We start from the raw sequence: 27,741 nt of genomic DNA, 5'->3' as shown, positions 1-27,741 counted from the left end.
CGCTTTGGCACCTTAACCCTCGTCGCTTCGTATTGTTCTCAAACTAGAAACGAACCGTCCTTATTTCAGCCCGTACAGTTTCTTTGCCGGCGAAATCCCGGCGAGGCTGAGCAGCCTCTTTGGGCAAATCGTCTCCGTGACCAAGTAGTCAGAGTCCTGGACCCTCAGGAGAAAACAAGGAGGGTAGGCGGGACTGATGCAGAGCCAGCTCTTACGGTAAGTGGTCTTCCATACTCCGCAGCCCTTCCTGGATGCGTCATAGGAAGGATGGACCGTGTCTGCTTTGCTCCGGAGCGGAGCGGGTCCCGGGAAGATTCCATTGTTGTTGTTGTTTTTAAAGGGTTTCTGCTTTGCTAAATTGAAATATGGCGGTGAATGGAGCTTGTATATGTTTAACAATTTTGTTGCTGCCAGTGTTGTAAAAAAGTCATTTTGAAAGGTTAATTCATTTGTTAAATAACTCCCAAATCAAAGTGTTTTTAAAAAGAAAATAGCAAGTCCCAGTTTAAGTCATCAGTTGCCCAAGTCAAATCATTATTATAGCAAGTCATCTCCAAGTGAAACTACTACTAGAACAGGTAAGCGATAACCAATTAAAATTGCGTAACTCCTTCTATTATGATGATCAATAATTCAACTAAAAATAACCAAAACCAACATGTAGGAATCCAATCATTTTATGTGCAAAACTTGGGATATAGATGAATTTCATAATAAAAAAAAAATAAATAAAAACATTTTGACACAATCTACAGGAAGTATATTTAAACTTGTTAAATTGCACAGTTTTACTTCTTCGTCGTAATAGAGAACTACAGCGCTTCTAGCGCTATACTATTATCTATAAAATAACAATTAAACACGCCCTACACTACCATGTAGCAATTAATTAAAAACATTGCGATCAAAACATCCGATCTTGCACTTACTTAGCGGCTGTGAGCATTTGAGGTTGCTTCTTACAAACTCTGAACGATTGTCTTTTGACTGAAAATGACAGTTTCGGGGCCTCCGCATAGAGGCGCTACAGAGACAAAGTCGCGTCAATTGGTGAAAAAGTAGGAAAACAAATACACAGTAGGCTGCTTTGGTAGTTCGAAAACTTTGACAGTTTATTTGATACATCGGAAGCCTCCGACTAGATCACAGTTGTTGTACAAGTAAGCGTATGCATCTTTCATTTAGTTTATTTAGTAGTTTAACAAAAATAATTTTAATCCATAACCAGGGGTGAGTTGAACAATATTCTCAGCGAAATGAAAATTTTCAGAGATGAAAATTGACGGATCTTTGCATTACTAAAAACAAAACTTGAAAACAAGCTTTTTGTATATTAGAATTGCACATGGACTACGTTCAACGTAACATATAGCAGGACAACATCAAAAAGTACAAATGTCCAAGAGTAACTAACTACCTTGTTCCTGGCGGCCACTTTTCGAAAGTGTCTTTCAAACTTTGTCTCACGATTTCCATTGTTGCGTTGACTGACCCGGACACGACGTAGCGGAATAGAACCCTGTAAAGCATTACATGTTTTTAAGAACAAAACTTTAAATCGTGTTTGTCAGATTTTTTTCAAGGCGACTAAATTACTATAAAAGCAAAGCGTAAGCAACCACTTCTCTTTATTAAACTTTTGTCAGCGAACAAAACACAATGCATTAACAAGTCTAGATTTAATAAGAATATCAAAGCCCATACAGAAGTAGGTATCATTTTGAACGTTTCGAATAACTCTTTATTCATTTTCAACATAGAGAGAATAAAGAGTTATTCGAAACGTTTAAAATGATACCTACTTCTGTATGGGCTTTGATATTCTTATTACGTCTTACTATACAACCTCCAACCATTATGCTCCAAAGTTTAGATTTAATTAACATTTGTCTTTGTATTGTTTCCACAATTTGTTAAAATTTTGAGAAATAAGCCATGGGTTCTTCAACTTTTTTTAACAAGGACCCCAATTTTAATTTTTTGCTTCGCGTGGACCGCAGTAGGCAAAATGAATTCAGAGATGAGGTCATATGTTAACATCAAAATACAAATAAACTTTTGAAATTTGCTGACTTCGTTCTAAAAAGTGTGTAAATGAAATGGAATCGAAGCACATTCAGTGATAAACGTTTTTTTTTTATTTAAACTTTTTTTTGTTGAAAATTTATTACCTCTTAAATGTACACTAACCTTTTAAATGGGCCTTCATTGACCCTCAAAAACTAGTTCACGGACCGCAAGGAGTCCATGTACTCCAGTTTAAGAACCCCTGCCCAAAGTAAATGTGCTAGTGCCAGTTTGGAAATCCCCATAGAATAGACCACAAATGTGAGCTGCCGCGCAGTAGTTTTACGCTTGTCAGTCGGGCGCGTATCAAGCAAACCGCACGGCGCTCAATTTTTTTTAAGTGAAACTGGAAACTGCATTAGTAGCTCGTTTAAAGACTTTCGTGTTATCGCCGGGGAGAATCGCTTGCTGCGGAGTTGGCCACATCGTTAACTTTGTTCGCATGAAATATGCATGTTATCACTACGGGGGACGTTGCAGAAGGCCGCTAGACACGGCGTTTTGAAAAGCTCACTTTTGCTAAAAGGGTGACGGTCGTTGAGACTACACACAACCGTTACCTTGATGCAGACTTGGACAACTAGATAATTCCAGTTTTCTAATTCAATGAATTAGAGCAAAATGCGGCTAATTCTAATCTAATTTGTGAATTGCTTGTGTGCTCTAATTCTGTTTTAATCTAATTCGGATTTTACCGAAAATGCTACTTCGCTCAACGGCATATTTAGTCTTTTAGTCAAAGCAAAGAATTTGAATTCAAACTCTTTGGTTGGAACGTAATTTTTACAGTTTAAAACGCATATGCCATATGCTATGTTAAAAGGCTTAAAAATTATCACACACATAACTTATTGAAATAATTCTCGATTTAAAGGTAATTTATCGTGAATGATCGAATGTAATTCTAGTTTAAATTCTGCTTCAAATTCGTTTTTTTAAGAATTCGGTATTTCTAATTCTAATCTAGTTTGGAAAAACTGAAATGCTCTAATTTTAATTCTAATCTAATTTAAAAAAGATAAACACGAAAAGAAATAAAGGACAATTTTGACTTTAGACTTGCATTTTCAGCCATTTATGACGCAAGGTTGTTGGAGACTACAAACAACGCTATAAAAAGAGTGGTAGGCCTAATTTTGGGTTAGGCAGTGTTCCAATGAATTAAGTCAATTTTCTTGAATCACTGTTTCAATTGACTTGGATCAATTATTAAAGGCAAAATCACTTAAGTTAATTCGAAAACCACTGTTGTAAACAAGTCATTCTGAATTGACTAAAGTTCCAGGCAAGTCATTTGAAAAATAACTTATGTCCATGTCAAGTCTTTTGCAAAAATACCTAGTCAAGTCTCAGTTCGAGTCATCGTTTGCTCAAGTCAAGTCCCAGTCAAGTCATTGAAATAAAAGTAAACTGTTAAACTATTAAAACGCTTACTTTTGCTGAGCGGGTAAAGATCGTTGAAAATACCGCATAAACAACGCTATAACAAAAGTGGTAATCCAAATTTTTGGTCAGGCAGGGTTTTAACGACTGAAGTTAATGTTGTTAGTTGATGTTGTTAAGCCATTGTTTACATTGACCTGGCCTTACATATTAGGGTAAAATGACTTAAATCGACCTAAGTTAATTCGAAAACCAGTGTTGTAAACAAGTCATTTTTAAATGACTGAAGTCCAAGTAAAATATTTTGCAAAAATAACAAGTCAAGCCCTAGTCATGTGATGTCATTGACATAAAAGTAAACTATAAAAATAGGTAAACTCGTCTATTATGAGCAACAATTCAACTTACAAACAACACAAACGCAATATACAGCAATAAAAGTGTTTAAAGTGCAAAACCTGAGATAAATTGTAATGAAAAGCACCAACTTATTTGAAAACGACTTAAGTCAACTCAAGTCTATGACTTAAATCATTACAACACTGTCGAAAACTGACTTGACTTAAATTTAAGCCCTTGAGAATAATGTTACTTTCACTAAGATTGCGAGGGTCTTCACCTCAACTTGTTTCCATACTGCAGAACCGAAACGTTGCCTTTCAACGTGAAGTTGTCTCCCCAGAACTTGTAGGTGTACGCCACATTGTCGTCATTGCCTTTTCCGCTGGTCTGCACAAAAAATATTATTCCTTAAAATTTCCAAAAAAAATACTTTTTCGCTGGTCCGCACAAAATGATTATTCCTTTAAGTTTCAAAAAAAATACGAAAATAGAGATTGTGTTTTAAAAAGCGTTTTGGACTCCGGTAGTCGAGCGCACAGAACATTACAGCATTTTGTTATTATGTGTACTGAGATTTAACTGTTAAAATAACTATATGTTTGGATAAAACAGGTTTTTGTAAATAAAATTGTCTTCATAGTTTTTGAAGAAAACGCTATGGTGTTAAAATGTTATATACAAGCAGCTGACATACATTTTCACAGAACAGTACAGAAAGACAATAATTTTCAGGTTGCTTTGGGACTTTTTCAGAACGGAACGGTTACCTTAAAATTGTATTCTGCAAGTAAAATAAAACGAAAAAAATGGCGAGAGATAAAAGAAAGTTGCTTCTAAAAGGGACATGTATATGATGGAAACATTTCTTAAATCGGGGTTTCTTAACCGGGGGTGTGAGAACTGTTCGAAGGGGTTGCGTGGATTTCTTTGCTCAGTTAGATGTAAAACTAACTCATATTTTGGTATTGTGTTATCAGTTACATGTATAATAATAAAATTATAAAGGTTTTGAGCAATTCTAGAAGGAGGTGTGAGAATTGGCTGGTGATTTGAAAGGGGTGCAGCAAGGAAATAGGTTAAAAACAACTGTCATAAATCAAGATCGCTCGAAAACATTCCTTAATTCGCGGGAAAATCTTATTCCAAGAATACGTTTCCGCCACAATACCACAATAAGCTCCACCTGGGTCGTTGGTGGCTTTCTGGGCTTCACTTTCCAGCGGAACCGGTCCGGGGTCCCGAAAGGCCCGCTCGCCCCTCCCAGGTCCCTCCTGCTCCGCCCCGGCGCCAGCTTTACGTCACGAGGGTATGACGTCACGTCGGAGTTGGTCTCTGAAAGGGAATTAGGCGCTGCTGTAAAAACTGCAGTTTAATACTGGATTGCAGTATTAAAAGGATTCTTCGTGAATTGAAACCAGCGCTGCAAACTTGAAGCCGGACTCGGGACTCGACGGAGTCGGTTTATTCTGCATTAGTCGGACTTGGGACTTTGGACTCGAGTATCAGTCGCATGCAGTTAAAACAAACAGGCACAAGTTAAGCGTCGCCGCCTTTTTAGCGACGTTTACGCAAAAGGTGCGACCTAAATCGGGACTACCGAGCCAGGCGCGTAAAATGTCAGGTGTAAAATTAAACGGGATACGGTTGGGGTCTTTCTGGTTCCCGTTCATCACTAGCAAAAAAGAGGCCAAAAAGTATAGATTGTAAAGATGGAATAGCACGTCGTAGCATATTTGCCAATTACGTTTGGTGGGAAGATAAATTATACGAAACCCCTAAGAGTGGTTTGCTAAATATCCACCTTATTTTTGTTAAATGGATGGAAACCAGGTATCGGGTCGGACTCGGGTTGTTTTTAACCGACACCGCAGCCCTAATTGAAAGCATGAGCAATGCAAAGAGCCGTTGTAATTCATGAACCAATGTCTTATATCATAACAGGCTTACTGATATGTGTGTTAATACATGTGATCTTGCACTTCTGAAGCTGCTTTTTGATCAACCAGTATAAGTATGTATAACCACTAACCAATATGATCTTTGCCTTCAGTTTAGAATCTAATTTAGACCAGTAGGGCAAATATTAGTGGATTAACATAACGTTTAATGCCAGGAAATTACCTCGGACGATTTCCTGCACTGTTTCCATTGAACTTCGGTGCAATGGCGACCCGACATTGATGGAAGAAACCTGTGGAAATAAGCATTTGATAAATAATCAAGCATTTGATAAATAATCACAACAATTTACAATGGTGTAAATAGCAAGGGGTTCTTAAACTCTTCAACGCGCACCCTAAACACATTTAAGGTCTGCATGAAATATTTAGAGATGGAGGTACAAAACAAGTGGACTCACATACCCACTGTTTTTGGCCAAAGTGAAATTGAAATTATCACTGATGATGGCATGAGCATTTGCCGAAACGTTTGAATAGAATAAATAAAGCATGTCGCTTTTTATGTCTATTTGGGCCGTTATTTTTACCATTAAACTTATGAACAGATCCGTATATAGTGTTCCGAAATTGAAATTGAATCTAAATAAATTTAAGGGGAGGCGCCAAAGCGTTTTGTAATTGCAATTTAACTCTGTTCTAATTTATTCCATTTTTCAAATACACCAAGATATTAATTATAGGCTTAAATAGATGCCCCAAAAGTAGCCTAGTCCATGTACCCCCCAAAATACTACGCGCCCCAGTTAAAACTCATGGGAACGTATTCGGCCCAACTTTTGCTATTTTCGTTATTCAATTTCCCGAACAAGTCACAAAATAAATTAAATCCCAGTCAAGACATTTAGAGCCAATATCAAGTCAATCCCCACTTCAAGTCGTAAGTGACCCAAGTCACAGCATTAGCATCAAAAACTAATCTTAAATTTCTAAAAAAATGGTGAACACATTACATTTTGACCAATATTTGCAAAGCAAACACCAAAAATAACAAATAGCAAGTTAACATTTGTTACAATTAATAAATGACTAAAATAACCCATTTTTGCTAAAAAATGTTTACTAATTTTGTTTTTAATTTCACCTATTTAAAGCACCTTAACATATGTCGATTCAAGTTTTAAATGACTCAAGTGTATGTCATTTTACCTAAAGTCAAGTCATTTGAAAACTGTTACTTAATTGCACTTGAGTCAAATCATCGATTTAAGTCATTACAAGACATGTCACACAGAGCTGTATAGGTCTACAGTTACGGCGCCGCCTAAAATTATGCATGGTTGACTGGTTGTGCACGTGAGTGGGTAAGATCGCAAAAGCGATGCGATATGATTGTCCTTAATATAGTCCGCGGACCGGGAACAAATCGATTCAGTTGTAAAGGACTCAAAATTGATAATTAATATTGGCCGAGACTCAACCTCCTGTCGATATAAGGAGCGGAGTTATTCGGTTGTGGACAGGGGCGGATTCAGGGGGGTACGCGGCCATGCCCCCCCAAAAAAATGTATTTTTGGCCAATTTTAACCAGGAAGTCGAACCGTTTGACTTTTCCGGTTCAGGTTCGGTTTGGGTTCAAGGATTTTTTCCGATCCGGTTCAGTTCCGGTTTCGGTTCGGAGCAATTTAAAAGTTCCGGTTCAGCTCCGGTTCGACCATCGTTATTTTAAAACCGGTTCAGTTCCGGTTCAGATACAATATAATTTGCGTTAAATCCCAAAATGTGGGTCGATAAATGTAAAGAATAATCTTTGAATTGTAAGTCATTTAATCTAAGTTACGTGACTTATTGAAAAAACAGCAACTCATTATTGAAATATCTAAAAAATAAAAAATAAACGATTTTTTCATTCAATTTCGAACATGGCGTAACTTGACTCTGTAAAATAGAAGTTGTGACGTCATGCAGGAGCGAACCGCTTTTGTTTACAGGTTCGGGTTTAGTTAAGGTTCAGGTACTTTCAAAATTTTCGGTTCAGTTCCGGTTTAGCTCCTTAAAATCTTATAAAAACCGGTTCAGGTTCGGTTACGGTTCGGAAAAAATTGACCCAAAACCGGTTCATAAAGTTCCGGTTCGGTTCCGGTTCGACTCCCTGATTTTAACTACCTAAATACATAAAGTTTCCACCGAAAAGTCTCAATTGCGTTTCTAGTGTGTCTTAAATTTGTTTTAGCCAAAGGCTTCGGAGGCTACGTCTTACAACACCATTGAAAATGAACATTTGACAAGTTAAACGATATAAAGGTAGTTATTACTAATATGGCTAGGAAATAAAAAAACGACAATTTTTTTGTCTGTTTAACAACCATCGTTACCACAAAAGCGATTGCATAAGCACTTGCCGAAACGTATGCAAATAAAAGAATGAATCTTTTATCATTTATTGTGGCCACATTTTTTCTACTGAAGATTATGAACAGATCCGTGTTTAGTGTTCCTAAGAAAAGCCAGTTTTACAATGAAACCGCTCAACTCAATATGAGTAAAAACATGAATCGACCGCTTGAGCACGTTAGCGCCGCAAAGACGAGTCACGATCAAAACTTTAGCAACAACAACGTTAAGCCCATACTCGAGTAGCCTTAAGAAAATAAACAGGGATTTCGAAGCGGGGTAAGTCATCCCTAACGCGCAAGCCCCGGATCACATGAAATTTTAATGTCACGTTAATAAATGCCCGCCGCAGCTGCCGTAACTTGTGCAAAGCCACAAAATGCAACTCATGCAAGAAGTTGCGCCCGCGGTCGTTCTTGTGTTTGATTCAAGTCGTTTGCCGAAATCAGGCGTCGCCAAACTTTTTTTCATGAAGGGCCGGAAAACTCTAAAGCCTGACCATCGCGGGCCGGATGTAAACAAAAACTGTATAGCGCATTACTAGATTGTCGTACAGTTAAGACCTTGATAAAAATTTAGTTTTAAAATGCACCCGCCTACATTTCAACTGTACCTACTTTAAAAAAGGGATAGGCAATATGCCAAAGGCCGAGTAATATTAACCCGGCCGGTCGGATATGGCCTGCGGGCCGTTTGGTGGCCCCTGGCCGAATGACTAAGTCGAAAATCACTGGTTAACACAATGGACTTAATTAGCTTTAAAGTACAAACAATCCACAAAATTATGTTGAGGTATAAAGTGTTCTGTGGCTGAAAAAGGTTGAAAAACATTGATCTATATGATTATTTAGTACTTATAGTTGAGGAACAAATAGTCTTTGACTTAAGTCATTAGAATATTGATTTGGACATACAACTGACGTTTATACTTTTCGTTCTAATCGTTTTTTTCGATTTTCCACCCGTGTATCACATAGCTTTCTGTAGCACAGCCTTTCTTAACCTGGGGTATATTTACAACAGGGCTAAATTTGTTCGTTTTAGGGGATAAATCCAAGGATATGTATTCAAGCTCTGCTTATTCTAGTTCCGTTTTATTCAACTAACCTATGCAAAGTGGCTTCTTTGCATTGTTTACTATCAAATATAAATCACGAAACCGACTTAACATGTTGAATCTAATATTCGTTGTGCATTATCTACTAATTTACCCAGACATTGAAACTTGCAAAAAGCCAGAATAGCTATAACTGATGTAATTTGTTACTTTCCTACATTAATAAATAAGCACAAGTTTACAAATTGGGGGTAAATTTGATATTCATTTTTGTGCAGAGGGTAAAACATACAAAAAAGGTTAAGAACCCCTGCTGTGCTGTAGCAGGTTTTGTGTGGCCAACAGCTGTTCGATAAAAATCCAATAACCGCTGCATTAAACAAATGCGTCCAGCACGCTCCCCACCACTTTCCCACATTCAAATTACATGGATTTGAAGCTTCGCGCTTCGGATCTGACGACAATCGCTCCCAAAACGCCATTCTTCGCGCCCGCGTAATTCCCTTTATCGATTGAGTTCTATTTCCGAAACGTGGCGAGCTACATTTTTATTGGATCGCCGTTTTTTTTTGCAATCTCGGCCGGAATTGCGGTCCCCATGCGGCTTTAATATTCGCGTTATTGATTGCTGCGTTGGCCGATTTTATGGGCCAAAAGCGTTTCGGTCCCGTCCAAATTGACACTTGACGTTTTGAGCGGGTTTATTAGAAACCGATTTATAGGAATAGCTCGAGAAAAATCAAATGTAGTTGCTTTTTCCGCTATATTGCATTTCCGCGGTTTTATCGCGTAGCCAAACTTGACTTGACTTCAGTCTTTGGGACAAACGCCCTGGGTTTTAATGATAGGGTTTCGTTGAATTGCTCTAATAATAACTTGACTTTGGCAACTGATAACTTGGACTGGGACTTGTTATTTATTCAAACATACTTGACTTTAGCCTGAATTGAACTATGCTTGTTTTGTTATCTATTATTTATTAAAAATAATCTAAAAAAACTTACATACTCAGGTAAAAATCTTTGATTGAAACATTTGGGACGGCACGAAATCTTGAATTAAATAAGTTCTATTTTATTTTTATTTTAGTCGTTTAAATTTTCCAACCGGAAATATTCTAAAAAAAACTTATTTACGTGGGTAAAAATTGTTGATGGAAACTTTTGGTTGCGGCGTAAAATCTTGAATTAAATAAATGTGAGTGTGTTTTTTTCATATCTTGTGCTTCCATTCATTCGGTACATTTTTTCGCGAATATAGTTAATTAAATCGGTCGAAATATCGATTAGCGACCGAGAATCACGCGCGCAATTGCAAGCACGTCAAGCGAATTACGCCAAAGCCGATGACGTAACAATGAAGCCACAATGGGAGCTCGCGCGCAGGCGTGATTGAAATATGACGCAACGATTTGCGTCATCTTGACTGAGGCAGATTGCGCGGTTTCTGTCATACAGTTGTTACCAGTAAACACGCAAAACAAAACAAAAATTAAATTAAAAAATATTTGTTTGTTTTTCTATGTATTTTGCAAGGGCTCGATACAACGAATCTGCATTAAAAGTGTTTGGCTTAAAAAGAAAATCAGAATAATCACACGTATACATGCGACAATGTGAGACCTCAATGCAGTGTTTCTTAACCTTGCTTACTTTAGACGCACCTATAGAGACATTTTAAAACGTGGCTGCGCACCTGGCGAGCGCGATTTTTTTTACCTGTATTTCTCTTTGATTGCTAGCATATTACACTGCATAGGTTTCATAGTTCGCTTACTTTTTTAAGTTATTTTTGTAGGACTCAGGTACCTCAGGTTAGTGGGGCTAAGTCTACGAATATAGGTGTACATTTTGTACAATGTGAACACAGCGTTATTATTAATGCCCAGTGTTGTTATAATTTAAGTTAATGACTTGATTTTAAAAAATAACTTGATGACTTCATTTAAATGCACTTAAGTGTTTTCAAATGACTTGACTTGACTTAAGTCATTTATACAAAAAACTTGGGTGAAATGAAGTGTTTTCATTAAGCACTTATTTATAAAATTTGGTTGTTTATCCTACTTTTTGCAGAAAAAACAATTTTCTAGGTGTTGCTTTTTGGTTATTTTTTAGTTAAGGTATTGCTCATAATCGAAAGAGTAATTTTAATAGCTAAACGTGTAATTTTTATGACAAGGACCTGACTTGGACTTGACTGTGACTTAAGTTATTTTACATAGGACTTGCCTTGGACTTGGGACTTGAACTGGAATTTAAAGTCATTTCAAAATGACTTGTTTATAACACTGCTAAGGCCAAGGAAACATATAAAAAGGCGTCGTTTTAATTAAAACCAGTGTAAAGGCATTACTAAAGGTCGCGACATTTACCTAACATCCCCACCGTCAACGGCGTACCGAGTTAAATATTCATAGGCAAAATGAGAAAGCTATTGCTTTTAGCAGAAGTCACATAAAGGGCTACTATGTTGAACCGGAGACATACAAGCTCACCAATTGTAGCGTCAACAATTACTGCTTTTGGGGCGATCGCGTGTTTACCTTCCCTTGTAAATAACACCCTGACTAAGGTAATTAAAATCAGTGCCTTCTCACTATGTTGAAAATGAACAAAATAATATTCAAAAATGCTACCTATAATTGGCTTTGAAAAAATTACTACTTTTTTTTTACAACGTTCAACCATTATGCTCCAAAACTAATTTTGTTAGGCTGTTCTGCAAGTTGATATTTGTTTGGACAATATCTGATGTTATAAACGTAATAAAAACAACAAAGTTTGGGAGTTCCAACATTCAATAAAAAAGGTTGCCTTGGTATTTGCATTGACACACATTTGCACCTAGACACATTACAAATTTTTTTTTTGGAGGTCGGCATTAACGGAGATACCTTTAAAGCAGTAGTTCTTAACCTTTACTGGCTAATTTTGTTTTTATTTGCAGTAATTTTTCAAACCTTAGGACCCGAAAGGGACTCGCGTAGCACCTGAAAAGATTTTGCGTACAGCTATAGGGGTACACGCACCGTTGGTGACGAAAAATTGCTATAAAGTGTTCAATAAGTCAGAGTAGAGTAGTTATAACAGTTTCGATCAATTGCTATTGTTTATGGCTTTATGCGTTTATTTTTCAATACCGTTAACTTTTTTATAGAAAGCGCTACGTGTATTTCCCGGCCGATTCATCAAGTTAGCCGGGCATACTTTAAAACAGCGGTTCTTAACAGGGGTCCGTGACCCCTTGGGATCCGTGAACTAGTTTAAGGAGGTCCATGAAGACCTAATTAAAACATTAGCGTATATTTTAAAAGTAATATATTTTTCAAAGAAAACAGTTTAATTAAAAGTAAAACGGTTTTGCACAGGCTGTATTAAGACTCCATTTCACAATTACATTTTTGGGGGCGAAATCAATAGATTTATGAAGTCTATTTGTATTGTGATGTCAATTTATGATGTCATTTTTGAATTTGTTTTGTCTACCGTGGTCCAAGATCTGATCTTGCTCCTAAAATCATTAAACTTTAATAGTGGTCGTGTCTTTCACAAATTTCATGGAGTATTTTCTTCAGTCGAAAACGCCTTTATCTGCAAGGCAAATCGCTCACCGAATGGCAAGCGATTAGGTAATGATGGCTCCTAGCTATAACCCAGCTCACATAGTTTACGGCTGACTGCATTTAACATTTAAATATGGCCTAAGAGAAGCCATTTTTAAACAAAACGGCCGAATATCGAATCGTTTTATAGAGATATCAATTGGAACTAATTCAATGGGGTTTTAATTAGTTTCGTTAATTGCAAAACTAACATGTTGACAATAAATTGCAAAGCCAAAAAGATCGAGTAAATCGACAGCATCTTGATTAAGACGTTTCGATACGAGCTTGTACATTAACTGAAGATGATACAAGTTCGTATAGAAACGTCTTAATCAAGATGCTGTCGCTTTACTCGACCTTTTTGGCTTTGCAATTTATTATCAAGTAACATGTTGACGTTTTACAAATGCTACCTTAAATTACAATTGTTGTAACGGATTCTTCTAATTTCTCTTAAGTTCGAACCTTAAATCTGTATAAACACCTTTCCGTTAAAAGAACTCATTGATTCTTTTTTGAAGATTTGTAAAATGATCGGCGGCTAAACATACGCAAAATGTTGATTTTTCGCGAAGCTTCCTATAAGCGTATTTTACTTTTTTTTCGCGATTCGCGCAGTTCAACTGGTTTTCAGCTGCATAATTGCGAACAGCGGGTGCTTGTAAGTTTCATTGTTTTACGCGTTGCCAGATTAACTAAGTGCGGGCCTGTAGCAGATTGATTTCATGTAGGCCTACATATGATAACCGTGAAGTAATTAAAGATTAATAGATTTGATCTACATTCTGCAGCAACAAAAGTCAAATGTAATTCGACGCATTTAGATCTCTCCAAATTTGTGGCAATTATTTCTAAAGAGTTCATTGACTTCAGAACGTCATTTTCAATATTCAAAAGAGTTAATTAGTGCCGCTCGTCTTTCCGCATTGTGTCTCGCATTTAGTTTTTAATCAATTTAAATTTACGTCATGTACATTTATAACGACGTCCCTGAAAATGTTATTGTTCCCTTAAACAAAGTTCGTTGAACCGCCCCTGTTCTAGAGTATTAGCGTTGTTAACAATTTATGTATTGATTCTAGCATAGAGAGCAGTCAGTGGAAATGTATTAATAAAAAAAAAATAAATAAATAAAAAAATAAAAAATAAGTAAAAAAATAGTAACATTTTTTCGTCTTATTTCTAACCCGTGGTTGTTTGTGACAAAGGAAAATATGGCTGTGAATACATGTTCCCCAAACAAGAATCCCTAATACGCCCCTGTTCTAGAGTAGTGGTGTTGTTAACAAATTATGTATCGATTCTGGCGTGGTGAGAAGTTAGTGAAAATCTATTAAAATATAGATTTGCTTCGCCATTAAATTTAACGCGTTGCCAAATCAATAAGTTAGATCCCCCACCCCCAAAGAAGAGGCAAAAAAGTCGAAAATGGCCGGGATTTCTTCCCTCTCATTACGCGGCCAAAAGGTCGCCAACGAAAAGTACAACTTCAATTCAGGGCCGGCGTTTTATCAATCAGCTTTGGTGAAGTCGTGGTGATAAGAGACCCGAGTCGTAAATCATGATAGCAGGAAATCAATCGACCCACCACCCAAGCCCGTGCGAAGTCGATTCAAAGAAAACAGCTCGCTGCTAAGACCTATCGTTTTTTTTTTTCGGTTATCGACTCTTCGCCTCGAGAACGAAGAACAATTAGGCTCGAGTCGAAAAGAAGTCGGTTTGGTGCGGTTTTCGATGCTAGTAAGCGAATCATTTATGACTGGCGCCTGATTGCTTTCGACAGAGCTGCGGAGTCGGTTGAAAATAACCCGAGTCCGACACCGGGCAAATGTGAGATTTCTTCAAGTCCTGAGTTCGGCTTTACAGCCTGTATTTCACCCATTTACGCAACTAGAATAGGGTGGATATTCAAAAATCCACTCATAGGGGTGTCATGTAATACATCCAAACACAATACATGGTTTGAAAATGTTCCACAGTAGGAATTTTTTGTTTTGTTTTTCAAAATAGCGATATTATTAATCCGCCAGACCAGGGGATCTCGAAAGTCATTTTAACCCGGACCCCTAAAGAACCTTTTTAGTTTACGTGGACCAACAGCTGTCGGCATGAATTTTTCAGAGATGGAAAAAATAGAAAAAAGAATGAGAAACTTGCTGTTTTATGTCGAGTTCATGAACACTAAAATCGAGACTAAATACATTTAAATGAGAAGGCGCCAAATCGTTTTTGTTCAAATAATTCATTTTTTTACCTGGTCAGAGTCGGCCTAATTTTTTCAGAAATGACGTCATAGAAAAGACTAAGAAATTTGCTCTTTGATGCCGAAATCACGTAAAACTAAATTCGACTAAATACCTTTAAGGAGAAGGCGTGTTTTTATTCAAATTTATTTTCCTTTTAAAAACTTATTCCCAATTTCAAATGAAGGAACAAAACTTTATATTGACTTTCATGAAACTTGAACAAAATAGGCCGCATACCACAAAGGGGTCTACGGACCCCGGTTTGAGAACCCCTGCCATTTGCAAACGCCCTAACTGTTAAGTGTGGCTTCATTTCAGTGCCTGTTTGTTTTTATACTAAATTAGGCTCATGAGAAATATCGCTACGATGAATTATTAATTTAGAAAAAAAGGATAAGCAGTCTCCATGTTATACCTGAATTATTAGCAAAAAACTCCCCGTAAACATAATCGAGCTAAATTATAGACTGAGCAGTAGCAAAAAAACCATAACATTTTTTAACTTTAATAATCTATTTTGTTTTTCCGAAATGCTTACATATCGGCTTAATAAGTATGGGTCAGATATTTAGCGTCCATTTTTTTAATTTCGTTTTAATGAGATGTTTCGTTTTAATAAGATGTAGGTAATTTAATTAATTAAGGACGAATTCACGGTTAACAGGAGGGCGGCGCATGCACTGAAAATGTGGCGGCAAAAAAATAACCCATCAAAAACCGCCGAAGACCTTGTTAAACGTCTTGAAGCAACGTAACGGATGTTGGTTGCTGAAAAAGAAGCAAAATGAAGTAAAAAGTGTAAAATTTTTGTGATACATTTTACAAGTGTTTAACGAAAGAACTTTTCTACTTTTCTTAGAGTATTTAATCGCGACCAAATTCGTGCAAATCGTTTTCGCGAGACTTAAGTTCGGTTATTTCGGATTTAATCCAATAATCTTAAGTTATTGTGCATTTTGTTTTTTGAAACAATGGAAACGATATTTTAGTATTTAGTATTCGAACCTACGAAATTGAATTAAAATTTAAAAAAAGAATTAACATTTTAAAAAAGAAATCGAATTGATCTCTATTAAAGTTTTCACTGCTGTGTTAACGTCTATTGATCGTTACAATTTCCTCACATTTGTCTTCGTTAAGTCTCTCTGACTGATCGCATTCGGATAAAACTTCATCTTAATTTCAGCGCCAAATTAATATCGTATTTTAATTAAATTCTAAACCTTTCCTTCGAGATGGCTGAATTTGCTTTGTCCTTTTTCGCCCTCGCGAAAAATGGGTAAACTTTCTTTTACTTTTTCTGAACTTTTTTTTACTTTTTCGGAACTTTTTATGAAGTACATTCCGGAAATATTTTTTTAAAGGTGTTAAAGCATTTTTTGCGATTTTCGAAACGTTAATCAATTTTAAAGGAATAAAAGTTTTGCGCGTATTTGAAATCACAGACGTTAAGTTATTATTTTATGGTCGTGTTTATGCATTTAAGAATTTATGCACTGTCTGGTGATATTTTATGTGAAGCAAATATCGGTGTAGTTAACTCAACTCTATTATTATCTACTTACGGTATCTAAAAATATTGTAAAATATTAAATATCGGCTTTTTAAATCACACATTGGACGATGACCCACACAATTGGAATAACATTGTTAATGTACTTTAACTGGAGTCTTCTGTTGGCGTTGGGTATTCCTGTGACGATAATAATGATTTCACCATTGTTTTTCAAGGGACATATGTAGAAGCGAATTTTAGTCTTTTTAAAAAAAACGCATTTTTTTCTTTTTTTAATTACCTCGCTTTCGCTAATTGCGCGACGAAATATGAATCACCGCAGCGCGCGTCATTTGATGAAACATCTTTCTACCCTGACGAGAAACCTAATGAAGAAAGATCAGAAAATGCGGGTCGATCGCTCAACTCACAACCTTCTATCCACGCGTTTATCATCGTAAACCCGTTGTCCATTAACTGGGGTATTAAGGGAGACTATTTTTTTTATGCTTTAATGCGGTGTATAAAATTTTGCGTAAAAATATGATATAAAATTCTTGCTGCTGCACACTTTTATATCTAAGTCAGTTTGACTAAATATTTTGAACAAAGTTCTAAACTTTGTTTTGGAAAGGTCTTCACGAAAATGGCGTTCATGTCGGCCAGATTTGATTGCTTTAACGACATTTGAAATGTATTTTGCTTAAAAATTGCTATAATCAGTTAACGTGTTATAAGAATATCAAAGCCTATACAGAAGTAGGTATCATTTTGAACGTTTCGAATAACTCTTTATTTATTTTCAACATTATTTTTATTACGTCTTACTACAACCTCCAACCACAATGCTCCAAAGTTATTCCTTTAAAGTTTAAACTGTCTTTAAACGTTACTTGCCTAAATGTTGAATAAAGGGGTACACGTAAAATATTTTTTTCCAAATTATTATTTGTCAGGTAAAAAAGTTCCAAAGCCCCCCCCCCTCAATCCTCACGAGGGGGTGTCGCGAAATTAGGTAGCCGGCCGCCGTGTACCAAATGCACCCCCTCCTCCTCAAAAGCGCTAGCGTGCCAACGGCGCTATAAATTATGAAGCAGTTTTAAGACACGGGCCTTTTCGTTTGAGTGTCTGCGTGGTTTTCGCAAAGACGCAGGGGCAAAAGTTGCCGGTGCCACGACGCCCCGTTATGACGTCACAGTGTGGTTGAGGTAGCCCTGCCCAAACCCCGCCCCCTTGCCGTTACTGAGTTGCGTTTTAACTGGGATCCCAACAAGCGTTTGGCAAAACTGAGATTTGCAAACAGTAAAGTTAGGAAATCGATTTAGCCGCGTGCAGTTTTATTTGAGATCATGCTGAGAAATGATAGCTTAGATTTTTCTGCAAGCAACATTCGTTCATCAAAAGAGCCATATAGCGTCACAAAAAGAGCCATAGGTTCCCGACCCCAGCTATATAGGTCATGGCTTGGGCATTTTATTACTTTTTTTCAAATGACTTAATTTTTCAAATGACTTAACTGGAAAAAAATACTTGAATGATATGTTTACGCACTGCTGCTTAACAACAATCAGGTACAAAACACAAAGTTTCTTCAAATTAACGGATTTACAAAGCCTGTATTGTAACTTAGCGATTTAGGCCTCAGCGATGACCGAAGCAATTGTCTTACTTGATTCTCCTTGCTGAAAGCGACTTCACTTCTCGTTGGGTTGAATGCCGCGACAGTTTGTGTCGAAATTGTTAACTTCAAAGATAGAAGGATCCACCAGAGCTGCATTGCAAACCACTATCTTCGTATTTAACGCTTTAAATTTTTTTACTAGTCGTGCAATTCTAGATGCTGGTGTTAAAAAGACGACATGTTATATTCTTCAATTCTTTTAATATCGGGAAATGTATTACCGGGAAATTATTCCACTGTATTTATATCAGAAGGTATTATCAATGTTACTTTAAGGTTTTCCTAATCTGGTCAAAGTTAGCATTAAGTTTTAAAACGTCTGAAAATATTTCATTGACAACCTTTCTTTTCCTTTATTTGCTGTTTTCTTTTTACAAATGTTATTACCTGGAACAAATCAGTTACCACATTTTGCCTTTTTGACTGATCGTCACGCTCATAACCAAATTGCCTAAGTCATTTTTTATGATTTTCAGAGTGTTTGACCAAGTCACTCCTTGTTACCATCTCGATCCATAGAAAAAGTGCCCAAGTCATATTTTTGCACAAGCGAGTGGGAAATGACCTAAAAATGACCAGAGAACTTTTTCTATGGATGGGGATGGTAACAAGGAGTGACTGAATCAAAAACTTTGAAAATGTGTAAAAAATGACTTAGGCAATTTAGTTATGAGCGTGACGCTATATAGAAATTTGTTAGATTGGCTCGCGGTACTTCTTGTCCAAATCGTCGGGTATCGGTGTCGCAATTAAATGTCTTGGATACCTTTATAGTTAGCGAATGCATACAGGCTAACTCAAAAACAATGGTATGTTTGTCCTATACCAGGGGTGGGCAACCAGTCAGAGACCAAGAGCCATATTTCTTAATCAGTTACCATAGAACCTTACACTAGGAAAAGAATGAAAATATACCCTTTTTATAACTCACTTACACACATACCTTTTGGAGCGAATTTAGTCTCATTGCGGAACAAGTTAAAAATCCTTTTACGCTTGCAACGTTTCTAAAATCTGTAATTACATGTATTTTTATTATTAATTGAACGAAAATCAAGGGGCAGTTGTACGAGTTAAGAATATTTTTTGTCTTAAAGTTTGAATCTTGGACAACTAAGTTTCTATAAAGATACAAAATAAACCTGGACAAAGTTTACAAACATTGAAAAAGCACAAAAACGAGAAGCTGCGTATATTTTAATTTAAACTTTTTGTATTCCGCCTAATTGTTAGTCTAATTCCACCAGTTCACAAAGTTTGTAATTCACACAAGACCCTTATAACTGCCTTAAAATGCTCACTCCCACTACAATAAATATTTGTTCAGTATATCTTACAGAGGAAACTGGCTTAGATGTTTGACACAGCAATTTTCGACCACTACACTTACTGTACGTGTAAAAACCAGCAATTGCCAAGCTAAGCTGTCGTCCGAAATTCAATTAAATATCTTTTACGATCAATTTTTATCAAGTTTTCTGCCCAGCCTGCTAAGTCTGCGTCTTTCTACTGCTTTTAATGCACTTCACGCAGAATAACAACTAGATAACCAAGCAACGGACACAGCTTTGTAAAAAATAACCTAAATTTTCTGTCAAGCAATTTTAAACAATCCTAAGCCTTTTATTCACAGTAAGCTATGCTGAAATGTGATTAATTTTGGAGTTGGAAGTATAATGGCGGTTGTAGTTCGATAAAGAATCAAATCTATCCGGCAAAATAAATGCTGTGTATGTACGTCCGAAAATATCTTCTCATTTTCAACCATAAGACATTTATTTGAAGCGCATGCGCATCACTGTAATAAAAGTCTGAAGCGTATGCCAAACGATTTTACTTCAGCTTAAAGTTCGTTGATTTCACTTTCAGTGTATAACGCAGACATTGTAAGCTCAGTTCTACGTAAAATAGGGTTGCTTGTCGCTACAAAGCAATGTATGTGCCAACAACCGAATCAATATCAAGCCATACGTGTCTCACACAACCTAACCATGCATGTTATAGCCCATCCCTCCATACCGTAAGGTTTATCGGGTATATGTCACATATGCTTTGCTGTCAAGGGCACTATAGTAAGTCCTCGGCCGTGGTGTAAGTTTATTTCTTAGGGATTAAGGATTTTGCCTGCTACGCATAACTATATATCAATATTTTCTAACCACGATTAAAAGTTACATACAAAATGTTATAATAACATGCAATTACTTCGCTGTATTTAAACTAATGCCATGGCCCAAAGAACACATTGAACTGGTAATTCGTTTTACTTAACGATGACACTAAAATTTTGCCACAAAAGCCTTATTAGGAATTCGCAATTTTTAGTTTTGTAAATTTCAAAAGATCTCGATTTTTAGTTGAGAAAAAGTTAAAACGAAGTATTACTTAATCTGAGAAATTTTATTACTAAATGTGTTTTAAAAAATAAGGTAAAATGAAATATTCTGAGAAATTTTATAACTAAAATTATTTATCTAAAAAATAATTTACTACAATTGTGTTTAACCTCTATAACAGCCCCATTGAAAACGTTCAAAGGTACCGAGATATATTTGAGTCCAATTTTTTCCCATTCGCAAACTTCTTGTTGCTATTTTCTGTGTACGAAATTCTTTGCTATTTTCTGTGTAGTTGAGAATAAGTAAAGAATATTTTCCTATTCATTGTATACAGTTAATTTGTGCTGTTTCAAATTTCTTTATTGTGACATCACAGTAAACCACTGAGTGAAAAAAAAACTAGATGGGTGCGACAAACTATTTAGGGCGACATAAGCCAAAAAGGTTAGAAAACACTGCGCTAAAACATAGTGAGTCAATCTGAACTCTAGCGCTTCGTTGTAGACTTGAGTTGTAAAAAGCTGGGCTAGATATTACCGGAAACTTCTTCTTTAGGCTAAATTACAAAATAATTTATCTGCTCTACATAAATTTTCTCGCTTTGTGACAAAATAAACTTAAATATCCGCAAATAGCTGCATCAGTGCCTATATGATATATAGGCCTATAGGCACTGGATGCATTAAACAAAAGTACGATTCAAGCAAAACGACAAAGGTTGTAAAAAAGATCCAAAACAAGTTTATTTAACCAGAGCAAAATACTATATAGTTACGCGAATAGCATCGTCAGTTCTACTAAGATTCCTATTCAAATGGATTCTATTTGATCTTTTTTACCACCTTTTTGGTTTTGCTTGGATTTACAAAATGGAAAAAACATCAAAAACTAGAAATGTCGGAGCAGGCTTAGATCCCGATATTAACAAAAAATAATAATGTTATTATTATTTCATCAATTAAACAAACGTACTTACACTATATCAACAAACCGGCTACATCAACTCGCCTGGCAGCTCTAAGTTGCCAATTTATAGTCTGTAGATTGTAGAAAGTAAAACAAAAGCCAGAAAAATCTGTCGAAGGTTAGCGCTTTTATGACGACACAAGTCAATATTTAACCTTTCAGCTTTCCTTTTTTTCTTACTGTTTTAGACGAACGATGCTGGTTTCACGCCTATAACAAAACAAACAGGAGTAACACTGAGATTTACTACACTTGAGCGCGCGGCGCAATAATGCCGATCAAATCGACTGGCAAAACCACCTTTTCAAACCGCTGTAATCCAATAGCGCAGCGCACTTGCACATAACGCAAATCGATAACTGCCAGTCGCCTATACGCGCCATCCGACGATATTTATCCGCTCTAAGCGCACACTGGTCCGCCAAATTTCCTCACAGGGCCATGCTTTTGGCTTTTGTGGCGGCGCCGCTGCTTTTTTTCTTTTATTTTTTTTAATTAGCCCGAGTCGTAGGTGCCAGTAGCGTTGCCTGCAGAAATAACAAAGCGCTAATGCTTAATTAACTCCTGCCGCACTTTGCATGTTGTGGCAAAACACGGCCCAGTCGCCCAAGCTAGGCTTTATTTGATGTCCCTTTTTCTTGTTTTCTCCTAAATAACGCAATATTGCATAATTAAAAACGAAGGAATAAATTTAATGCCTGCTGTAGAGTGAAATTAATGCCACTGAGAATGTGGTGGGTAAGGTAGACTATGTTGGAAAACATTAAAGTTGCGCTTTAAACTTTAATTACTAACAGTGGCGAAGATGTCCGTTTTCTATTTACTTTAAATTTCTTTTTTTTTTTGGACTAGATTTAATAGCCCCAGCCTAAATTTTGTCACTAAAGTGATAAGATTTAAAGATCCCCGGTTGGTAAAAAGAAACAAGGTTAGGAAATCTATTGTTTTCGCCTTTTAGTAATTTAAAATAAAATCGCTAACTTTGTCACATAAGCTGACTGAAAAAGCGTTAAAATCACGCTACTTCTTACCGCGGGCAAAGGGCGGCATTTAAACCCCTTCTGACGTTTCACTGTCACTCCAATTCGTCGTAACTCCGTGACCCTTCAACTTTCGACTGCTCTGCTGACATTTTGTGACGTTGGGTCCTGCCTTGATTAATTACAGCCCAAACGTCTACTTTATTTAAAACAAACGACGTTTCCTATAGCGATAATAACACTGATGCGTCTAAAAACAGCGAAATGAGTCGATTTTATCGAACGTTATGGCTTAAATAATAAAACTCAAAGTTGAAAGCCCTAGTGAAATCAGGTTCAGACATTTTTTGAAAGGAATATATATTTTGCCTATGCTGGAATCGTCAGACCCTGTAAGTAAAGTAAAATACATATACATAGCAATGTATGATCCTATAGTTTTACTCGGGTTTTTAAACTTTGAGTTTTTTTCAGAGGAGCAGTGATCGACAACCAGAAACCTGCTGCCAATAGTTTTGGATTCCATAAAGACACGCCCTTTTATGGCCCAATATTACCAATGAAATGTCCCATTGACCTTTCGCAAATGAAAAACCTGTACAGTGCTTCCACTACCAATGTATTGTGAATTTTTTAATAAGGTCGTTTCTTTAGCTACGAAAGTTTGTGGTTAAATGAAACAGTGACTAATAAATGGGGCGACCTATGAGCAAAGATTTTTCAAATCCTAATGGAAGTAATTTGTGTGATTTTTAAACCCCTTTCCTCGCTAGCTAAAATACAGCCTGATTAAAAACAGAAATGGTAGAATCAGAATTTTCGTTCGAATAACAGAATCTGCCTTAATCTAAATGGTGAAAACAAACGATTCTGGTTGCACATCAATTATGAAGATTAAACTAGGTACAGAAACCGTAAACCGAAAATCAGTTTGTTTGGATGTTATATGATAAACATATTTATCTTTCTCAAAACAGTATCACGAACCAAATTTATTCCAATTAAGATACTGATGATGCTTTAGGGAACTAAATATATTTATCCTATAACATCCAAACAAACCGAATTTTGATTAACCAAGTTGTGTACTTAGTTTAACCTTCATGTGAAAAAGTAGGTTTGAAATTGAACTTTTAAAACAACTTAAACTAGACGGAGATAAACCGAACCTCAGAAGCGCTGTAAAACCTGTGGTTTGCAAATTATTTTCCCCCCTGGGAAACTTTCATCTTAAAACACTTTTCACGGCGATTTGGAATCGATTTAAACGCTATAAAATTAAGAGTACTAGCGTCATCTTAAACTCCTCCACAAAGTAGACTATATATGTAGTCGTATTATTTTAACTGTTTAAAGCTGCATACTATATTAAACTAAAATAATTAAAAATTCGTTTAAAATATTAAAAAAATAAAACAAACAGCTTTATGTCGTTTAACTCATATTTCCACTAAACACGTTGTTTATGTTTGTCACTTCTAAGCAACATTGACCCAGCCTAGAGTTTTTTAGCCTAACGATGACATATTTCTCGGGTGTCGTAACTATACTCTCTTTCATGTTCACGTTTAATTAAAAAAAAATCATCCAAGAAAACAGTTTTAGCTCCTAAATATTTTTTAATTTTCTATTAGCTATATAGCCCTCATAAAAAGGTCCATTGGATTGCTTCACAAATATTATACTTTCCGTAAGAAATGCTTTAATTGGCAAAGTATAATTTTTTTCAAATCGCTTCATTCTTCAGAGCAGCCCGTAATTCGTTCTGCGTTGCATTTTTCTGGTAAACTTAGTTTTAAGAACTCGTTGCGCAAACCCCTAAACCTTCTTTCGCAAGGCAAACATGTTTTCCTGATTATTTCGAGCGATTAAACTTACAGTGGCCACCACGATTGCTGCAATTTCAAGCTCATTAAAATTAAACGTATCGAACGGGCCAAAAACCAGCAGACGATAACACTCGCACGTCAGCCTGAGTTTTCTAATCCTGTATTACAAATTAGCTTTTTCGACCGTAGACGCTTGTTTTAAGAAGCACGCTGTCGCTGGAGCATATATACTGTTGTTATACGTGATGACGGCCAAGCCATATGCGTCTTATATCTATTAATATTTCAACGGAGTGACGCTGGAACGATTTCTTGTCATCAGATCGCGCTTTTTCCTTGTTATTCTTGCGATGATGAACTTTACAAGGTTTCTCTCTTACCTATCTACATTGCAGTGCTGTAATAAGCTAAGTTTTTTAACACGCATAGTAGTAAATTTTTCGGCGATTCGCGCGAGCCCTATTTGTATTTTCGGAACTGCTATCCCGTTTGATGGAATCTCTTTATATCCAAAAGGCCTTGCTCTTCCTTAACTAAAGCAAACTTAGCTAAATTATTTTTTCGTGCTTATAGTATGTGCGGTTTTTTAAATGAGAACAAAATAAAGGGCCTGTTGCTATCTCTATTTTTGTCAACCTAGAGTATAACTAGATGTAAAAAGTATTATATGGCTCTCATGGAAATACAGCCAAGAATATTAGGCTTTATGGCTCCCGTAACTAAAAAGGTTCCCGACCCCTGATCTAAGCCAATGACTTGACTTAAGTGCACTTAAGTTACTGTTTTGAAATATTTGCATTGATTGACTTGACTTGATCGGCATATTATATTCTCAAATTTGGCATATAAAACAATTTGCTTGCTGTATATTGCGTTTCTGTTATTTTTAGTTTAGTTGTGGCTCATAGTCGGACGAGTTTGCCAATTTTAATAGTTTTGGGCTTTATTTTTATTGCAATGACGTGACTTGAAGTTGACTTGCTTTAATGACTTGACTTGGGTAACTGGTGACTTGTACTGGGTTTGGCTGGTTGTTTTTGGAAAAATACTTGACTGGGACTTAACAAATGTAGAATCACTTGTTCACAACATTGCTACAATGTACGCTTTCACGTTAGCAAGGCGAGTTAATTTGCCACGTTTTTTATCGACCTCCATTCGATTAGCTGATTAGTTTATTTTTCGTAACGAGCATGCCTTAATTAAACAAATAACGCACATAGACACTTTAGTTAGAATAACAGTGAATTTTTGGAAACCCGATTATCTTCACTGAACGTTTCGTAAGTAAACAAAACAGGACAAATGACGTAAATAAATTTGAATTTAATTAATTTGAGCCATTTATTCGTATTTCTCCCACAATTTTAATAAATTTGGAAGAAACCTTGCCCATTCCTATCTCAATAAATCTAACCATGCGAACTACTGCCATCAGCGGCCCAAAAAAACAATTGAAGACCCAACTTTAGATTGCGACTCCTAGGTTGAGGAACACTGCTTTATAATATAGACGCACCATTTATCAAATCGCAGGTTAGTCTTCACGGCAACTTTTTACAAAATAAATCACGCGCAATATTAGGGTTCCCCTGTTGTACATGCCTCGATTTTCTTTTACAAAACTCCGCGTCAACATGGTCTGAAATACCGTACGTATAGACTTTAAGATGTTGGTTTTATCGTAATTCCTACAAAGATGCGAAACTTAAGGGCAAAGTTCTTTGCGGACCAAGTTCCCAGAAAACATTCACAAAACTTACGTTAAAACTTGCAAGGCTTTTTTGATCAAATATGGGAAAATAAAAACGTATACAGTCGCGTCAAATTGCATTTGTTTTTCTGAAAACACTGGTTTTACATAAAAAATAAGCAGGCTAAGGTACTAAATAAAATTGCTTTGCAAAATACGTAAATAAATTCGAAATAACACTAAAAAGACCCTAACCTTTCAAATTTTGTCAGTTTCATATGCGCCCCCGAAATCTGCTGGCCCGTCGCCAGATAGATAGATAGATATTTTTATTGGCACGTTTGTTATGGTTTTGAAAACTACGCAAAGAAACGAAGAAATTAACGTGCAGGGTGGCGGAAGACCTCAAGGTCACCATGTCAGCCACCCTTTAAAACACGATAGACTGTATGCTACAAAAAAACACTTCATAAAAACGCAAAAGAAAACTGAAAATACAAAAAGTATTATTCATCGAAACACAACATTATAATTATTACTGTGCTGCTGACAGAAAGATCCATTGGACCGATTGCTGCTCCGTCCATATCGCGCATGAATTTGTTTCTTTGTCATACTTTGTGTATTTAAATTTCAGCGCCAACGAAAAATTAACGTTATTTGTAGTTACTTACTAACTAACACGTCCAATTTGACAACATAAGGAAAGAGATACAACATGCAGTGAATCTTGCGTTATGGATAAACAACGCCAGATGCACTAATCAACCGGGGATTAGCGTTGCCAGATTAATCCGACGATTAGCGGCAATCTTCAAACGCAAAACTGACTTTCGCGTCGAAATCACGCGCTTTAAACGCTCTCCATGCGGATATACCAATTGGAAAGTGTCGCGAAGGCATTTGGACGGATCTGTGACTTGTAGCTGTATATAGGCATTGGGGAGGCAACGCGGCAGATGTGAAAAGGCCCGTCAATGCGTCGGAATCGGATTAGGGTCGACTTATTTGCCGCCTTTGCGTAGTGTTCGTGTTTCACCAGCAGTTTTGCCCTTTCCGAATGACTCCGACTTACGCACACAGCTTACTTCGGCATTCAGCGGTCGATTAGTTTTTGCGATTGCGGACCAAGCTGAGTTGACGCTAAGACAATTCGTTGTTCATTCATTTGCTTGCTTGTGCTTATTCTGCGCTGTCTCTGTGAAGTCAAACGATATAGCAGGGGTTTCCTACCTTTTTTACACCGTGGCCCCTTTAGGAAATTAATGCACCCCCCTATTTTTTTTCAACCTTTTGAAAAAAATTAGGAAACGTCATTTTAATTACAAATCTGCTTTATACAGTAACCGGCAGTTAAAATAATAAAATGGTATAAATACAACATACAATAAACATGATAATACATTAAATAGTTATTACATATTCAGTTAATGTGATGGCTGAGCTTGTTTTTGCTCTTACAATGTAAATGCTATTTTTTATCAGTTGCAGCTTTAATAGTATGTATGACTATTTGTTATACGGAAGTAGTGCTTCTAAAAATAACAAAAAGTTTCGCAACACACTTAAGAATCTTTTTTTCCAAATTTAAGACATACTTTAATACGTTAAAGCAGTGGTTCTCAACCGGGGTGCCGCTAGCACTAAAAGGTTGAGATTCACTGCGTTAAGGTAATTAAATATATGCATAAGAAGGACAGAACCAACAACTTGTACTTAACTTATGTGGTTAGGTGTTGGTCTTACTATACGGGGTTTAAAAAT

General features: G+C 36.4%; 1 protein-coding gene across 1 annotated transcript; it reads right to left on the bottom strand.

Annotated features, from left to right (window-relative positions):
- Window positions 1–60: 60 nt before the first annotated feature.
- On the bottom strand, window positions 61–26,564 carry LOC146145757 (uncharacterized). Its single transcript, XM_083390674.1, has 7 exons — window positions 26,517–26,564; window positions 5,914–5,983; window positions 4,976–5,124; window positions 4,070–4,179; window positions 1,418–1,519; window positions 930–1,024; window positions 61–353 (listed from the first exon to the last, which is right to left on the bottom strand). The coding sequence occupies exons 1-7, from the start codon at window positions 26,562–26,564 to the stop codon at window positions 61–63; spliced, it is 867 nt and encodes a 288-aa protein (XP_083246800.1).
- Between the last annotated feature and the right edge of the window lie 1,177 nt (window positions 26,565–27,741).

Source organism: Ascidiella aspersa, chromosome 5 (assembly GCF_963924565.1).
Source record: "Ascidiella aspersa chromosome 5, kaAscAspe10.2, whole genome shotgun sequence".
Taxonomy (NCBI): Eukaryota; Metazoa; Chordata; class Ascidiacea; order Phlebobranchia; family Ascidiidae; genus Ascidiella; species Ascidiella aspersa.
Note: the sequence above shows the minus strand (reverse complement) of the source record. Positions and strands in the feature narration are given on the sequence as shown.

What these genes read in the sequence shown, in the direction of transcription:
- LOC146145757 (XM_083390674.1), bottom strand. Translation starts at nt 26,564, where the DNA reads ATGGACGGAGCAGCAATCGGTCCAATGGATCTTTCTGTCAGCAGCACA. An exon ending in ATCTTTCTGTCAGCAGCACA is followed by an intron (nt 5,984 to 26,516) that starts GTAATAATTATA and finishes TTATTTCCACAG; the next exon opens with GTTTCTTCCATCAATGTCGG. An exon ending in AAGTGGCCGCCAGGAACAAG is followed by an intron (nt 1,025 to 1,417) that starts GTAGTTAGTTAC and finishes TTGTCTCTGTAG; the next exon opens with CGCCTCTATGCGGAGGCCCC.